General features: G+C 39.9%; 2 protein-coding genes and 1 long non-coding RNA gene across 4 annotated transcripts; 2 read left to right on the top strand and 1 right to left on the bottom strand.

The window, feature by feature from the left end:
• Window positions 1–4,149: 4,149 nt before the first annotated feature.
• On the top strand, window positions 4,150–6,531 carry LOC113106246 (uncharacterized). The gene is made up of 3 exons (XR_003292463.1): window positions 4,150–4,387; window positions 5,145–5,228; window positions 5,821–6,531. It is a non-coding gene; the product is annotated as an uncharacterized LOC113106246 (long non-coding RNA).
• Window positions 6,532–7,312: 781 nt separating this feature from the next.
• On the top strand, window positions 7,313–14,254 carry traf6 (TNF receptor-associated factor 6). The gene is made up of 7 exons (XM_026267949.1): window positions 7,313–7,420; window positions 8,073–8,374; window positions 9,193–9,343; window positions 11,176–11,334; window positions 11,635–11,706; window positions 11,835–11,912; window positions 12,308–14,254. The coding sequence occupies exons 2-7, from the start codon at window positions 8,073–8,075 to the stop codon at window positions 13,175–13,177; spliced, it is 1,632 nt and encodes a 543-aa protein (XP_026123734.1). The 5' UTR covers window positions 7,313–7,420; the 3' UTR covers window positions 13,178–14,254.
• LOC113106243 (proline-rich protein 5-like) lies at window positions 14,225–17,758 on the bottom strand. 2 transcript variants are annotated; one of them, XM_026267955.1, is made up of 9 exons: window positions 17,372–17,754; window positions 16,601–16,667; window positions 16,395–16,475; window positions 16,261–16,309; window positions 16,087–16,144; window positions 15,919–16,010; window positions 14,969–15,109; window positions 14,788–14,887; window positions 14,225–14,511 (listed from the first exon to the last, which is right to left on the bottom strand). In XM_026267955.1, the coding sequence occupies exons 1-9, from the start codon at window positions 17,382–17,384 to the stop codon at window positions 14,252–14,254; spliced, it is 861 nt and encodes a 286-aa protein (XP_026123740.1). In that variant the 5' UTR covers window positions 17,385–17,754; the 3' UTR covers window positions 14,225–14,251. The 2 variants fall into 2 exon arrangements, with proteins under 2 accessions (XP_026123740.1, XP_026123739.1); XM_026267954.1 differs by having other exon boundaries at window positions 16,087–16,475; window positions 17,372–17,758.
• Between the last annotated feature and the right edge of the window lie 366 nt (window positions 17,759–18,124).

The raw sequence follows: 18,124 nt of genomic DNA, 5'->3' as shown, positions 1-18,124 counted from the left end.
AGGACTCCAGTCCCCAAGTTTATCCCACAGAGGGTTCCAGTCCCAGAATTTATCCCAGAGAGACTCCAGTCCCTGAGTTTAGCCCAGAAAGTGCTCCAGTTCACCTGTGAGTGAGTGAATGAAGTGAAGTGACATTCAACCCATAATCAGAATTGGTATCCATCACAAAGCTGTTAACACACACACACACACACACACACACTATGAACACACACCCGGAGCAGTGGGCAGCCATTCATGCTGCGGTGCCCGAGGAGGAGTTGCAGGTTCGGTGCCTTGCTCAAGGGAACCTCAGTAGTGGTACTGCCAGCCCGAGATTCGAACCCACAACCCTAGGGTTAGGAGTCAAACTCTCTAACCACTAGGCCATGACTTTCCACAATGTCCAGACCAAGGAGGGCTCCAGTCCTCAAGTCAAGCACAGGCTGGGACACAGTTCCCGAGTTAGGCCTACAGATGGCCTCTAAAGACAATATTCTCCCCAACGTTTTATTTGGGAGGCTGTGAGATGTTGTAGAGGTCCATCCCTGGAGGCCGGTCAAGTGCAGAGGTTCCCTGCCCCCTGAGTTCCCTCTTCACGGCCTCCTGAGCTGTCTGCTCCACCATGACTCCCGAGCTCCCTGTTTCACCATGGCCTTCTGAACTGCCTGCTCCACCATGGCCTGGTAGCCTGTCTGCTCTGCCATGGCTTTCAAGCTCCCTGTTCACAGAGGGCTTCCTGAACTGTCTGCTTAACCATGGCTCCCGAGCTCCTTCTTCAAACATGGCCTCCTGAACTGTCTGTTCCGCCATGGCCTCCTAGTCTGTCTTCTCTGCCATGGCTCCCGAGCTCCCTGTTCAAACATGGCCTCCTGAACTGTCTGCTCCGCCATGGCCTCCTGAACTGTCTGCTCTGTCATGGCCTCCTAGTCTGTCTGCTCTGCCATGCCTCCCAAGCTCCCTGTTCAAACATGGCATCCTGAACTGTCTGCTCCGCCATGGCCTTCTAGTCTGTCTGCTAGTTCCAGTCCCAGAGTTTAGCCCAGAAATGGTTCCAGTTCCCGAGTTTAGCCCAGAGAGTGTTCCAGTCCCAGAGTCTAGCACAGAAAGTGCTCCAGTTTTCATGTCCAGACCAAGGAGGGCTCCAGTCCCCAAGTCAAGCACAGGGTGGGCTACAGTTCCCGAGTTAGGCCTACAGAAGGCCTCTAAAGACAATATTCTCCCTACAGTTTTATATGGGGGGCTGTGGAATGTAGTAGAGGTCCATCACTGGAGGCCGGTCGAGTGCAGAGGTTCCCTGCCCCCGAGGTCCCTATTCATGACCTCCTGAACTGTCTGCTCCACCATGACTGCTGAACTCCCTGTTTCACCATGGCCTTCTGAACTGTCTGCTCCGTCATGGCCTCATAGTCTGTCTACTCTGCCATGGCTTTCAAGCTCCCTGTTCAAACATGGCCTCCTGAACTGTCTGTTCCTCCTTGGCATCCTAGTCTGTCTGCTCTGCCATGGCTCCCCAGCTCCCTGTTCAAACATGGTCTCCTGAACTGTCTGCTCCGCCCTGGCCTCCTAGTCTGTCTGCTCCGCCATGCCTCCCGAGCTCACTGTTCAAACATGGCCTCCTGAACTGTCTGCTCCGCCATGGCCTCCTAGTCTGTCTGCTCCGCCATGGCTCCCGAGCTCACTGTTCAAACATGGCCTCCTGAACTGTCTGCTCCACCATGGCCTCCTAGTCTGTCTGCTCCGCCATGGCTCCCGAGCTCCCATATTCAAACAAGGCCTCCTGAATTGTCTGCTCTGCCATGGCCTCCTAGCCTGTCTGCTCCGCCATGCCTCCCAAGCTCTCTGTTAAAATATGGCCTCCTGAACTATCTGCTCCGCCATGGCTCCCGAGCTCCCTGTTCAAACATGGCCACCTGAACTGTCTGCTCCGCCATGGCCTCCTAGTCTGTCTGCTCTGCCATGGCTCCCGATCTCCCTGTTCAAACATGGCCTCCTGAACTGTCTGCTCCACCATGGCCTCCTAGTCTGTCTGCTCTGCCATGGCTCCTGATCTCTATTTTCAAACATGGCCTCCTGAACAGTGTGTTTTGTCATTACCTCCTAGTCTGTCTGCTCTGCCATGTCTCCCAAGCTCTCTGTTCAGATATGGCCTCCTGAACTATCTGCTCCGCCATGGCCTTCTAGTCTGTCTGCTCCGCCATGCCTCCCGAGCTCCCTGTTCAAATATGGCCTCCTGAACTATCTGCTCCGCCATGGCCTCCTAGTCTGTCTGCTCCGCCATGCCTCCCGAGCTCCCTGTTCAAATATGGCCTCCTGAACTATCTGCTCCGCCATGGCCTCCTAGTCTGTCTGCTCCGCCATGCCTACCGAGCTCCCTGTTCAAACATGGCCTCCTGAACTGTCTGCTCAGCCATGGCTTCCTAGGTTGACTGATCCGCCATGGGTACCGGAACAGGTATGCCCATCCCCCCTCCTTTTTGGATGTTGTGGGGAGCATGGACATGCCTTCTGGGAAGGGGGAGTAATTGTCAGGGTTATGGACCTGATTTGTGTTTGTCCTGGTTGCCCTGGTTTTCCCATGTGCTTCCTCATGCCCTTATTTGGTCCTTCCTGTTTCCTGTTCCCATTATGTTCCCTGATTAGTTCTCCATTACTTCCAGCTGTGTTTGATTAGTTATGTAGTTTACTCCCTGTACTTAAGCCCTGTGTTTCCTTGTCTCCAGCGTCCGGTGTTAAACGTTTTCATGTCTGTCAGTGTTTGTATCCCTAAGGTTTTGGTTTGATTAAAGTCGACGTTAAGCATCTCCTGCATCTCCACGTCTCCTCATTACCTCGCTCCTTGAGAAACTGTGACAGTAGTGATGTACGATCTGACATTGAGTATCACCAAATCACACACAGAGAGTGCATTCATGTGATTTATTGGTCTATTAAAATAAAAAAATGCTTCTGTATGCTTTTTATATATAATTTTATATAGTTAACTTAATCCATACACCTTTTTCTTCAATGCGGAAGTAAGCCCATGGGTGAGACTTCCGGTTCATTAGCCGCTATAGGTAAATAACGAGGAGAATAACTATGTGCAGTAAATGGTAAAATGGTTTGCACTACGATCTATTGTGTTTATGATCATACATTAAAATAATATAAGACACACCAACGTTCAATATCAAGCAGCAAAATGAACTGTTCTGTTATGCTAAATTTATCTCAACAGAGTGGACGCACATACAGTTAGCATTAAGTGACTTACATTTTAGACACAATATTGCCTGTTTTTGCTCAATTTTGCAAACGAAAATGATTCCAAACAAAGTTCACAGCACTATTTTGCATCTCTGAGCAATGGATGGTGTTTACTTATTAAATGAATCAGCTTTTTGAAGAATCGGTTGAATCTCAATGACATTAACAGTCATTTGCTGCCACCAAGTAGCGTTTTTAATTTTTACATTTCTACTATTTTTTTTTTTTTTTTCATGTTTTAAATCATTTCAAATTATCAGTATTCAACATATTATGTTTAAATAAAAAATTATTTATGCATCTGTAACTGCAGGTTAAATGTATCCATGTCCCCTCTGAGATACATTAAACTGTGAAAATACATTTAAATGTAACTTCAGACGCAGATTCTAGAATTCTAGATGTTATATATATATATATATATATATATATATATATATATATATATATATATATATATATATATATATATATATATATATATATATATATATATATATATATATATATATATATATATATATATATATATATACATATATACACTCCTTTTCCATATTGCATTTACTTGTTCTTTTACTTTTAATACTTAAAAACTTTTAAAATAATAATTTATGTATTAAAAAAAAAATACTTTTAATACTTCCTAATAAATATCTACAATAAATATCACATACGTTAAGACTTTTACTAAAGTAATATTCTAAACGGTGATTTCAACTTCCACCAAAGTTATTTTGTGGTAGGATATCTGAAGCAGTACACATGAGTATGGCTTTCAGGTACTTTATCCACAGCTGGACATTACTCATTTTACTACTAAAAGTGTAACTACACGCCATGTCGGAATTCCCGAAAGTGTTTGTCTATGGTTGTGAACTGGGAGTTTTCGATCACGTGAAAACGCTTTGCTTGTGAGATAGGTATAAACGGAGGTCGGAGCCAGCTCCAAATGGGCGGGTCAGCTCCAAATGGGTGGGACTTCAGCTCCAAGTGGGCTGTACAAACCTCCAGAGCCTTTTGATTGGTTTATTTAATGTCACAGTGTTAATGCACGCTGCGAATCCCCCCCCCCACCAAAAAAAAAAAAAAAGAAAGAAAAAAAGACGACGTCAACTTCCCAAGGCTTTTCAGCGTCAAGAAAGAGGAATTTGAAGGGGTAAGTTTAGAGTTGTACAACGTATTACAAGTTGTGAAAAAGTGCAGTATCTTGGCGGTAGATGTTTTAGTCTTGACGTAGTTAAATCATGATTACAAGCTCATTGCATTCAAGTTGGAAAATTGGAGGACATTCATGTGCAGTTTTTACCTTCAAAGCTCATATTTACGATTATTCCGAGAGCACGTTAAGACAGCATTAGCAGCACAGATAAATTACATCTTTATTGTGTCTGTTACCCTTTTCTGCTAAATATTTCTGCAATACAAATAGGATTTACGCTGCAGATTACGGACACTGAAGACCATAAGCAAGCATTGTTACTAACGTTACGTAAAATATGCAGGCCTATGTATTATAACTGCACTCATATTTAAGCGATCAATAACTATTAATAGATTTAGTACAGTGTTCTATAAGAATGAGTCTTCGTTACAATAGTCTTTACATGAGTCTTCTCCAAACTGATAATGCTTGACTTTAACAAAGCTGGTCATTGTTTCAAAACCTGCTGTTATATTTTTAAAATGTTATCTATTTTTACGTGTAACGTTAATCCAAATAATGTAATGCAATTGAAACATTTGGTTTAATTACCAAATTCATTTTTCAATTTAATAATCATAACAGAGTGGATATATGAGGCTAACTGCAGTGTCCACTACCATGCATTACATATCAACAGGTGTAGAATTAATTTTGTCATTGTAGGAAACACAAACAAACAAAAACCTTATGTGTAAACCTTGTGTTACAGAAAGTTCAAGTCTGGGTGGCCAGAAGTTACATTTCAGTGACCTGGTTACCGCCTCTCTCTGCAAACCCAAAGGATCACTTTCCTGTAAACTGTTTTTTTTTTCTTTCTATGCATCAAGATGTGTCATTTATTTTTTCTGAAGATTTTTGACTAATGTGTGTGTATGTGGGTCTTTGTGTGGATAAATTATGTTCATACTTTAAAGGTGGACATTTGCAACAGCGCTTGTCCCTAAAATTGCTCCAGGGGTATGGTCAGAGACTGTCCTAAATGAGAAATGTTGGAATGTAAATGACATTACATACTGTGGACATCTCACATAAATGTGCATTTTACTTTAGTTAATGTTAACTTGTCAACAGTGAATTATTTTAGGATGTCATTGGACTGAATGTTTAGTGATTAATGACACTTCATTCCAGTAAAAATATAATCCATAGCCTTGGAGTGAAAGCAGCAGCAAAGTGTTCCAATGCTGATAAAAATCAAGCTGGTTAAAACCTCAGGTTCCTTAAATATCTGTTCTACAGGACTGTTTGGGGTTGGACAGATTTTGTAATGGTTTTGAAGTCTGATGCTCACCAGGCCTTCATTTATTTATTCAGAAATGCAGTAGAACCAGTAATATTGTACATTGTAATAATATTTTACAATAACTCTTTTCTATTTGAGGCAGCAGTGGATCTACCCCAATCATCATTAACGGGACCACAGTGGAGAGAGTGAGCATCTTCAATACCTTCAAATGCCCTGCAAAGAGTAGCTGAGCGCATCTCCAGAACATCTCCCCCTTCTCTGCAAGACATCCACACCAGAAGATGTAAATCTAGGGCTGTTAAGATCCTTAAAGACCCCACCCACCCTGGAAATCCACTGTTTCATCTGCTACAGTCAGACAGACGCTTCTGCAGTCTGATGGCAAAAACAGAGGAGTTTCTTCCCTCATGTTATCAGACTACTAAACATGGACATTAAACACACTGAACTTTATAGACTGGTTGTTTAGGGCTACCCAATAACTCTCTGCACACTGCTTTTTTGACAACCTAACTATGCAACTCATCCTCACTGCACATTGTCTAAATCTCTGCACATCATCTGTGTAGCAGTTTCTATGTAGCATCTCTACAAATCATCTGTGTAGTAGTTTAATACAGTATATTGTGTATATTTTATACAGTATATTTTTTCCTGTTGTTTCATTATTTAATTTTTTTTTGCACAGTCTAAAAAGAGTATGCCAGACCTACATTTCACTGCTTTTTGCATGTCATATAACAAATAAAATTAGAATTTTTAATGGTGTGGAGTGTTACCTGTGATTGAGTTGGTGATAAAAAGGAGATGGGGAAAAGAGTGTCTTAAATTGGACTTTGGTACCAATAATATTTTCCTCTTAAGTCTTGGAAAGTTTTTTTTATTATTATTAATTCTTGTATTACTATTTAGATTTTTTTTCTTTTTTTTTTTTAAATTAAATGTTTATTTGTACATTTACTTCCACGCGTGGCTTTTTATAATGTTTCACCTAGAGCCAAGGGGGTTGTAACAATCTAAACAATATAATTTCTCCCTCAGATTTCAAACTTGCATTAAAGAAAAACATTAACATACAGTAAACATTTTATTGCTCTAAATTACTCATTCATTTTCTTGATACTGATATAATTATAAAATTTATATTATTTAATATACTTGAATGTTTGCAGCTGTCACAAAATTATATAACCTCTTGTTAATAAAATGTAAACTACAATGAAAAACAATAAATCTGTTTTTCATTAGTATCGCTACTTTATGCCCTCCTCATTCGCGGGCACCCCGGCAATGACGCAATGTGAAATTTCCGCTTAAACCTCGCCCATTTGTAAAGTCCCGCCCACTAGCGGCAAAAGTTCCTCCCACTTGGAGCTCTCCGTGAAGTCCAGCCCACTTGCGGCAAAAGCTCCTCCCACTTGGAGGTCTCCGGGCTGCAGCGATACCTACTTGTTGCTTGTTGCTTTAAAATCAGAGGCAACTGCGCCATCTTCTGGATTATAATATGCAGGTTTCAATAATCTTATCACAAAACGCGCCTTCAGCTCTGATCGAATCAGCGCTGATCTGAGAGCAGCAGAATCATCGAGCTGACCGGCGAATCTCGCGAGGATTGGGTTGTGAGAGCTGGTCTGGGGTCAGCTCTAGCAGGGGAATTTGACCCAATGACGTTGAGCTAAGTGCGCTTAATGTTTAGATACAGGAAGTTGTAGTAGACAGCGAGGCCGGACTGAGGCAAGGTATGAAATTAAATTTATTACAAATAATGTTAATCTGTAATCGAATCATTTATTATACACCAATATGTTTGCGGTCCTAGAACGATAATGTGGATTAAAGAGTGTGTTTCCTTAGGCGACGTCAGGAAAGTTTATGATGTAACTTTATCTGTCGGTAGACTGTCTAACGTTAGCTGATTTCTTTTTTTTAACTCACTTTAACCATGAACTTAGTTCAAGATGTACATTTATAATAAGTGTAACCTTTTGAAATTTATATATTCACGTTCACTCTGTGTAATATGGGTATTTTGGGCTACATAAAAGTACCTTTCCAATTGTTGAGCGACAGAAGTTTCTCCTTTCAGACCCGCCCAACAGAACTGCGCGAGGAAACAACAGTTTACTAATAAATCCATCATTAGGCCTTGAGTCTCTCATTCTGTGATTTTTCATTTTCCCTAATGTATAATCTCTTACCACATCCTCGGTGCTCTAAAGATTTTAAAATGATACTCGTGTGGACATCTGTAAAAGATAGAGGTCAGTTTCTGTGTGGCAGCCAGATCATATGGGTGGGGGGTTTGTTTGTTGCTGCTATAACTTATGTGTTGTATGAATGATTGTGTTATTTTTCACTCATCAACATTACACTCTCTTGATGTGATTACAGATGGCTTGCAGTGACATGGAGAAGCTCAGCCTTGATGTGGAGCCCTACTGTGATAGTGAGCTCTCCGGTTGTGCAGCAGCCATGGAGAAAGAAAGGGAGGCCTATCTGAGCCCCACAGAGAGCACCTCCACCATCAGTGTCTCCGCTAGTATCCCTCCAGACCAGCAAGGCTATGACGTGGAGTTTGACCCTCCGCTAGAGAGCAAGTATGAGTGCCCTATCTGTCTGATGGGTCTTCGCTCGGCTGTACAGACTCCATGTGGACATCGATTCTGCAACTCGTGCATCAAGAAGTCCATCAGGTGACTTTAAGTGTCACTTAAAAAAATCAACATGTGCTTAACCCTTCTGTGTCTTAAATTATCGACATTATCAAAACTTGTCTGAAAAAAATGCTGTACACAGTCTTATATTCCTTCTGTCACTTTATTTGTAGTTTACACGTTAGTAAAAGGCCTTTTAGGATAATTCTAAAAATGCCTTCAGGTTGTTATTTTAGTTTTAAATCTTAACAAATTTAATAAATAAATGTTAGAATAATTTCTATGTTATTAGTAATATTTCAAGAATATTTCAACACTTCGTGTACTGAAGAACTTAGGTTTACTTGATTATCCATACATAATTCCAAAATAAAAATCAGGCTTTTGATTAATTTATTAAGACAATGTATTTGTACGTTTGTGTACTTTTGTATATATATATATTAAAAAAAAGTTTGATCATAGAACTAAGCATTTAAATATTATCTGTATTTGATATTTTGCCACATAAATATCAAGCTGCACTAGATCAAGGTAAAATTGCTTTAAAACGTTTTTTTTCCGTCAGATATGATCTCCATATTGACCTATATAAAACTATAAGAGCCACAAAAACCTGATTCATCAAATATGATACTCAACAGAAACATATGCAAGTTTTTTTTTTTTTTTTTTAAATATGTAATAACAATATATTTATAATATTTTGTCTAAAGGTTCAATAAATTGCTCCATCGTTTAAAAAAAAAAAAGAAAAAGAAAAGAATCAAATGGCTATTTCTTGATTTTTGGCTATTACTGTGTGTCAGGCTTTATGGGGTTAAAAATGTCAAATATAACTTCCTGTTTCCTGGCAGGGACACGGGGCAGAAATGTCCAGTTGACAATGAGGTGCTGCTTGAGGAACAGCTCTTCCCTGATAACTTTGCCAAACGAGAGATCCTCTCACTTACTGTCCGATGTCCTAATGAAGGATGCAGTGATAAAATGGAATTGCGCCAACTGGAGGTAAATTTGAAGGTTTGGTATGGGAAAAGTATTTTAAATGCTGTATTAATTTTTTTTTTTTTAATAATAATTCTGTCGGGTAAGTCGCACCAAAAATAGCATGCATGCTTATTATCATGGTAACCTGCAGGCAGCACAAAAAATGCAGCCTTTTTTTTTTTTGATCAACAAGTCTTCAACAAGAACTGCCATACAGTCTGATAATGCCAAATGCCTTTTTTAAACAAAATTTCTTTACTTAAAGGGTTAGTTTACCCAATAATCAAAATGATGTAATTAATAACTCACTCTCATGTCGTTCCAAACCCCTAAGATCTCCGTTTATCTTCTGAACACAGTTTAAGATATTTTAGATTTAGTCCGAGAGCTCTCAGTCCCTCCATTGAAACTGTGTGTACGGTATACTGTCCATTTCCAGGAAGGTAAGAAAAACATGTGACAAGTAGTCCATGTGACATCAGAGGGTCCGTTGGAATTTGTTAAAGCATCGAAAATACATTTTGGTCCAAAAATAGCAAAAACTACTACTTTATTCAGCATTGTCTTCTCTTCTGTGTCTGTTGTGAGAGAGTTCAAAACAAATCAGTTTGTGATATACGGTTCGGACAGTTCGATTCAATAAACCGGTTGAAGAAAACGGTTCACCGGTTGTTTTGCGCTTGACGTAATGACGTCATTGGCGATGATTGCCCTTCATTCAAGCCTTCGGTTTACCCGCACTCATAACACTAGCACATAATGAGTTCAGAATCAATCACCAAAAGAATCAGTTCGGTTCAGACGCTCTGTGTGTTGGTCTGCTTCACGCTGAATCACACATGCGCAGTATCATCAGCTCCTCGGTTCACGAATCGGACGCGTCTGACAGAACCGGTTCTTGACTCGTGAACGAGTCATTATCTGGCTTGGCTCGGTGTTCATCTTCAGTTCTCTCTTCACAGCAGTTCAGTCAGTGTACTGTTTGAGTAAATGAATTACTCCGGGATATTGGTTTGTTTGAACTCGGAGGGAGTGTCAGCCACATTAAAAAACTTAACAGCTTAAGTCATTTGTGGATTAATGCATATTGGAGATGTGAACCGTTTAAAACGATTCAGTTTGATTTGGTGAACTGGTTCAAAAAGATCCGGTTACATCTAATGATTCGTTCGCAAACTGTATATGACAAACTTTTTTGTTTTGAACTTTCTCACAACAGACACGGAAGGGAAGACAATGCTGAATAAAGTCGTAGTTTTTGCTATATTTGGACCCAAATGTATTTTCGATGCTTCAAAATATTCTAACTGACCCTCTGATGTCACATGGACTACTTTGATGATGTTTTTCTTACCTTTCTGGACATTGGGTGAACTAACCCTTTAAAGGTCATGAACTGAAAAAACAAAATTCACTTTGGACATATAAGAGGTTACTGTACTATAAAAACAGTCTGTAAGTTTCAGAACTCAAAACTTTCTTTTTAGTCTAAAAGCCAAAACGGCAACTTTTGGAACGTTGTCTATGATGTAATAACATGGATAAGCACCCCCTCCGCAGCTTTAGATCACTGCTTGTTTAGCCCCGCCCACTGATTCATGTTTAAGAGAGACAAATGTGCAGATCTATGCAGAAACCAAACAATAAAGATCAAATATGGTTAAAAAAAGAACTTATGGGACCCAAGATATTTCAACTTAAAATCTTAATTAAAACAGTCCATGGCTATGTTACGCATCCGCTCCTCAGAGAGCCAGACCTTTCATGAATGGCATTAGTGTGGAGTCTTGCTGAATCACAGTTCTCATGGTGGCAACTTGTTTAATTGTGTTGTTGCATTCTCTCTTCCTCAGAAACACTCGTCTCAGTGCAAGTTTGCCACAGTGCAGTGTCCTCAGTGTCTGGAATCTGTTCGTAAGAGCCATCTGGATGAACACAAGAGTGAGCAGTGTTTACAGCGGCGTATGACCTGCCCTGCCTGTGCAGGGAGCTTCGTGTTTGCTAATAAACAGGTGAAAACCCTTGTTTCCTGTTCACACACAGGATATGTTTAGATTTGGTTAAAGTGGTTCTGAAAGATTCTATTCTATTATTTAATCATATTTAATTATCGTTTTTGTATATTTTCATTTCATTTACTTTCATCATTTGTATTTTGCTTTATTTCTACGTTATTTTTTAAATAGTTTTATTATTGTAAAAATCTTTTAATTTAGTATTTTTAAAAAATATTGTTAAACATTTATATAGTTTTGGCTACCGATAGCACTGTCTAACATTAGTGTCTGAAACATTTGTCTTCTTTTGTGTAGATTCATGAACAGATTTGTCCTTTCGCCAATACAGTGTGTGAATATTGCGAAATGGAGCTTATTCGGGATCAGGTGTGTCAGATGATTTGCCACTAATATGCACATGACCAGAGGCACAACAGTAATTTGTTCTGTTTGATACTTCAGATTATTCATTGTGAAACTATAAAACTGAATGAATCTGTTCTTATCGGTTTCAGTTGGCCTTGCACTGTGACACAGACTGTCTGAAAGCTCCTGTGGCCTGTACTTTCAGTACTTTTGGTTGTCATGTGAAGGTGGGCCATGAGATTCCTGTTATATAACACTGCGAAAACATATGCTTTGCTTTTTGTCATTCTGAATTAAGTGCATTCTGGGGACAGTGAAAATTGCTTGTTTTGTAAGGAATGAATACTTCATCAAGGATGCATTAAATTGATCAAAAGTGACAGTAAAGACAAATAATTGCTGTTCTTTTGAGATTTCTGTTCATGAAAGAAACCTGAAAAAATATGTATCATAGTTTCTACAGAATATTAAAGCAGTGCAATTGTTTTCAACACTGATAAACTAGACAATAGTTATTTAAAACCGTTTTTCCTGTATTTTTGATCACATAAATGCAGCCTTGTAAGAGACTTGTTTAAAAATATTTGACTTTGAGAACTTTTTTCTCTGGAAATTATTACAGATGCCAAGAAATGAACTGGCCCAGCACATGCAGGAATTTACACAGATGCACATGCGTTGCATGGCTGAGTTTCTGCGTAGCCAGACTCTCAGTAGCTGCCCAGTGCCCTCAGTTGGTGCCCACTCTTCGTCAGATGAACGTGGGGCCTCTGCCCGAGCCCCAGATTCGTGCCAGTGTAGACAGGAGCTGATGAACCTGCGTGAAACGGTCTTGGAGCTGGAGGGCCGACTGGTTCGTCAAGATCAACAGATCCGCGAGCTGTGCATCCACAATGAGACACAGAAAAACCAGGTCACAGAGCTACGCCGGAAGCTGAGCACACTGGAGGATGCCACCCGAGAGCTGGAAGCCCAGCAGTATCAAGGCGTCTACGTATGGCGCTTGGAGAACTTCTCACTTCACCTGCGCAACCAAGAAGCCGGTCAACCCATAGTCCTCCACAGCCCACCTTTCTACACGGGCCGGCCGGGGTACAAACTCTGCCTACGACTGCATCTCCAAACTCCCAGCGCCCCACGCTGTTCCAACTACATCTCACTTTTCGTGCACACTATGCAGGGTGAGTTTGACAGCCAGCTCTCCTGGCCCTTGCAGGGCATGATCCGACTGGCAGTGTTGGACCAGGTCGAGGGGCAGCATCACGTGGAAGTGATGGAGACCAAGCCAGACCTGCAGGCCTTCCAGAGGCCCACTGTGCAACGTAACCCCAAGGGTTTCGGCTACGTCACTTTCCTGCATCTACAGGCTTTGCGGCAGCGGGGCTATATGAAAGACGACGTGCTGTTGGTGCGCTGTGAGGTCACGCCACGATTCGACGCTAGCCTCAGGAGGGAAGGGGTCCAACCTCGGGGGTCAGAACCTTCACTTTGAGTTCCTATATCGCTCCTGCATCCTAAAGTTCTCATAGACACTTTGCTGAAATGAAAACGTGGCGAAACCTGGACTTTCTTTTGGACTCTTCATGGTACCCCAGGCTTAGTAATGATCGTTTTATAAAATTGCATAACTCGTATGTCTGTTGAGAAGTGTTTTATATACAAATGTTGTTTCTCAAAAGCCTTTTAATCAGTGCAATCAATGGACAACCCTAGATATGATTAGCATCAGAAATTCACTGAATGTCCTGTCAACCAAGCTAAAGAGTGTAAAACTATCATTTTAATGGTGCTGCTTGTGCTAAGTGTTAGCTTTCACAAATTCTTTTCACAATACTACATTCAACTGCTCATTTTTGCTGCCTTTTCTGCCTGCTCAACAGTAGGGAAAAAATCTTTACTTTTCATTTATTTGACAAGATCTGACAATTTAAAGTATCATTAGTACAGAGCAGCAGTGTTTACTGTGATTATACTAAAGGTCGTGCATTGTTCAATTAACACCTTCAAAATGTCTTCAGATGTGGTCACATTAGCTAAGTTTCGATAAAAAAAATGGTTAATGATGCAACTCACAAAGGATTCCTTTTAAAACCAACTCATTGTTTGTTAATGGAGTGAATCTGCCTGGGGAAGTCTTTCGCCCTCTTACGAAATTCCCAGTTAACTGGATTTTACACAAGAAACAAGAGTGAATGTGATCACACCTTAATCCAGATTTTTGTCTTGAAAGAAACATGTCAGCTGCTCTAAATTTCTGAAAGGTGCAGTACATAACAAGCTTAGCCTATAAACAAGACATGCCTTTATTTTATTTTTATTTTTTTATTTTTTTTTACCAAAGTCACCTAACTGCTTAATAGTGTGTGAATGTTCAACGTGCTTCATTGAAAAACTTTGACAAAGTATGAATACCTTTTCTTTAATCAGATGGACTAATATATGCGAGTTAATCTGATAATTATATTGACACTGGAATTCTGACAACTATTTTTTCATATCATGTTTTTTACATCACAATATACAGTGCTCAGATGTTTTAATGTTTGTCTTTATAAATTATTGAATGTCAGATAGTTTCTGTCTTTCTTTCCATGGTTTGGCAGCTGTCGTCCACCCCAGTGTAAATTCTACTGGTAACAGTGAGCAGCTGAATGTCTGAATGAGCATTTGTCACACTGTGGCGTCGTAGGTTTCCCACTCGCTCGAGGTACATCTCCCCTTCCTGTTCTACTACAGGGGACAGCAGAGAGTCTTCAGAGATGTGATGAGTAATCCTTATCTCAGGATGAGTCACTTGTGCTGTTTTGGTGCTTTGTTCAGTGCAGGCTACAAGAGTGTGAGAAAGTCACAGATTCTTAACCAAAGTTAAAGGGGCTGCAACCTTTATGACATCCCAAACCTGTAGAACTTTATTGCATGGAGCACAAAAGGGGCATTTTAAGTAAATTAAGACTGGGGTTTTAACCGTCAAGTCATGTGAATTTGGAACAACATGGGGGTGATTGTTTTTTGGGGTGAAATAACATTGTTAATTTGTGGTTGGGGAAATGGCTAACTTTGGGGTTAGATTAAACTATAATGAATCAATCTCGGTTGTCCTACTTGTGTGTCTGCAGTTCCATAAGTAGGGTCTGACCACTAGCGCCACCAGACTCTCAAGTTGGCAATATTGCTTTGATGGGCCTCTGGATTCCTGAATTCCCTACACAGACAAGAACAGCCATGAACAATAGAAACGCTTAAACAGGTGGCCATTCAGCATGTGTTTGTGGTTAATGTTCACCTGTAGCACAAGTAGCATTTGTGTGATGCATGCTGGGATGAGAGACAGATCCTTGCACAGCAGGTCACCCAGAGAGAGCTTCAATAGGACCAGATCCCTGAAACCTAGAAGAGCCATCTGTCTCACCGTCAACTCCTGCCCCTGCATATAGAATCAGAGAGAGAAACTACATTTCAAGCAGAATCAAAATCCACCGCAATTGAATTAACCACAAAGGTTTTAAAATATATATATATAATTATGCATAATACTGTTAAAACTCACTAGTCTATTTAACATTACTACTTTCTTGTTTTGTTTTTTTTTTTGTTTTTTTTTAAATAAATTAATACTTAAAGGACACTTCAAAGGACAGTTCACATAAAGTGAAAATACCGTCATTACTCACCCGCATGTCGTTCCTAACCTGTAAGATCTTTGTTCATTTTCAGAACACTAATTCATATACTTTTGATGAAATCCGAGAGAATTCTGACCCTGTATAGACACAAAGGGAATTATCACAGTCAAGCCCCAAAAAGGTTGTAAGGACATTATTAATAGTCCATGTGACATCGATGGTTCAACATTAGTTTTACAAGAAAACTTTTTATGCACATATTTTTTTATTTGCGCACAAATAGTATTCTTGTACTGCTTCATAAAATGAAGATTGGACCACTAATGTCATGGATTATTTTATCGATGTCCTTACTACATTTCTGGGCCTTGAATGTGGTAGTTGCATTGCTGTCTACAGGGCCAGAAAGCTCTCAGATTTCATCAAAATTATCTAAATTTATATTCAGGAGATCAACATAACATCTTACGGGTTTGGCATGACATGAGGTTGCATAGTTAAAGTCAGTAAAGACTTGTACATTGTTAGAAAAATTCCAATTGTAAAGTGCTTTGTAGTGTTTGAATCACAACAATTTGCTAAGGAATGTCAAGTTCACAAGTAGATTTACCTGCAGAGGATATAAAATAGCCTGCAGCGTTGGCAGAATCTCTGTGAAAAACCTATCCCACACCTGGGCCAAAACAAACAGCTGTCTCTCTCCTGAGGGCAAAAGATCATGTTAAAGACTAGCTTTAATGATGGACACAAACAGCAGATCCACCACATCTTGTCTCACCTTCATGCTTCTGAATCTCATCCAAAATGATTGATAGACCTTTGGTCAAAGTCTGATTCTGCAAATAATCACATGAAGCAATATTAGCATGTTTTTTTCTTTTCCTAGTAATGCATTTATTTTTTACTTGTTTTACCAGACGAAGAACACCAGGGCTCTGACACACTAAAGCACCTGAAAATATTCTTTGATAAAGTACCCCATATCTGTCCTCAGAAGCCACCTGCATGGGTGATAGCAAATAGCTGCTTAATGTAGTTATTACACATTCATTTAAAATGAGATATTGCATCTTGTTTAGTTTATACCTAGTATTTTCATTCAAGCTGTACAGTTCATTCGGCTGTAGTTCCTCTCCCTTGAACACCTTAATAACAGCAGCGTAAATACTAAAAAAGAAAGCATTCATATTTTTGAATATTAAAGTCATACTTCAAGGCAACTGAAAAACAAACAAAACTTGTGAGTACTGGAGAAAAAAAAAAGAAAGTGGACATTTAAAAAATATCTATACTTATTTGTAAGAGCGGTGCTGGGACCCTGCAGGATGGTGTCAGTGGTGGATGGAGCTGAATGGAGGTCTGATAGATGAACATAATGGTTCAATAAATAAGTCTGTAAAACTTTAAGAAATAAATAAAGACACAGAGCTTTCATTTTAATAGCCCAGGCATGTAACATAGCCAACTGCTACATCAGTTCAAAACAACCAGGTCATTTCCAGGTTTTTAGAGCTGTGTGAAAGTAGACAGGTGGATCTGACACATTATCTACTTCCTGTGGTACACCAACTTCCTGTTACTAACTGTCCTGTTCTGTTTACATCTGTTCACTCATTAACCTCAAATCAACTCAACACTTTGCATCTTCTCCTTTTGAGGATCTAGCACACTGACAACATGTCTGAGTGATACAGCAAAATCCTTTGAGAAAACCAGGCTACGATACACAAGCTCAAAAGAAGTCAGAGTTGGATGCAACGTTCATTGGTGCCTCAGTTTGAGTCTGATCTGGGTCATGTCACCCCCCCCCATACCTAATATATAAACATACAGATTTACACAGTCTCATGAAACACTTGAAGGGACATCAAAGTGAACTTTATTCTCGTTAATTGTTGCAACAAACAGTATAAATATAAAAAAAATGAGTAAGAAATCATGCATAGTATTATTGGTTTTGCAGAACACATAAATATATTCATTCAAACGTTTGGAACAGAAAGTAAACTTTGTTTCAAGAGCACAAAGTCGAAGTAAAGGAACACAGAGAATGAAATACATACCAAGCCTGTCCATCACAGTGCAGAAATAAATATTAGCAGAGTCCTTTTCAGCTTCCTTATATAATCTAGATCAGGGCTTCTGCGTTAAGGACAAAAAAAAAAAAAAACCACTGTGGGTTCGTACAGAGTGAATGTGTCCTCTTTTAGTTCTGGTAATCTTACTGAAAACAGACTTTGCAAATCTTTGTTTTCCCTCAAGGCTGATTTTGATGTCCCTTTTGCACACTGGGTAAATTTGCCTCGTCAACTGGTTACTGATTCATTACCTATGGGAAGGGTTTTAGTCATTCTTGATAATGAATAATCAGTGTTTTTCTGTGTGAAACTGTGAAGTGTGCAGTGCGCTGTGAAAGATGACAGGAATATGTCTACACTACTTTTCAGGTGTTTGGGGGAGCATATATATATGTTAGGGGTGTAACGGTTCACAAAATTCACGGTTCGGTTCGATACGATACACTGATGTCACGGTTCGGTTCGGTTCGGTTCGATACGTTTTAGATACAGCAAAATGTAAAAACATCTCAACTTTTCAGAATGCCGCAAGCGCACCGCGGGTCATGTGACAAGAACCAACCAATCAGCTTCATCCTTTCCCGTAACAACGTTGAGAGCTCAGCCAAGATGAAGGAACAGCTGATCATAGTTGTATATGGATTGCAATTTTGAAATAAATTCAGTAGCAGAGCTACTGCAAGCGATTTTTAGAGCTGCAAATCCATTTATCCTTCGCTGAAATTTCCGCGTCTCATG

Source organism: Carassius auratus, chromosome 7 (assembly GCF_003368295.1).
Source record: "Carassius auratus strain Wakin chromosome 7, ASM336829v1, whole genome shotgun sequence".
Taxonomy (NCBI): Eukaryota; Metazoa; Chordata; class Actinopteri; order Cypriniformes; family Cyprinidae; genus Carassius; species Carassius auratus.
Note: the sequence above shows the minus strand (reverse complement) of the source record. Positions and strands in the feature narration are given on the sequence as shown.

Coding starts and splice junctions, on each gene's coding strand:
- LOC113106243 (XM_026267954.1), bottom strand. Junction 14,888..14,968: donor AAATGCTACTTGTGCTACAG/GTGAACATTAAC, acceptor TTGTCTGTGTAG/GGAATTCAGGAATCCAGAGG. Junction 14,512..14,787: donor ATGGAACTGCAGACACACAA/GTAGGACAACCG, acceptor ACACTCTTGTAG/CCTGCACTGAACAAAGCACC.
- traf6 (XM_026267949.1), top strand. CDS start 8,073: ATGGCTTGCAGTGACATGGAGAAGCTCAGCCTTGATGTGGAGCCCTAC. Junction 8,375..9,192: donor TGCATCAAGAAGTCCATCAG/GTGACTTTAAGT, acceptor GTTTCCTGGCAG/GGACACGGGGCAGAAATGTC. Junction 11,335..11,634: donor TCGTGTTTGCTAATAAACAG/GTGAAAACCCTT, acceptor TCTTTTGTGTAG/ATTCATGAACAGATTTGTCC.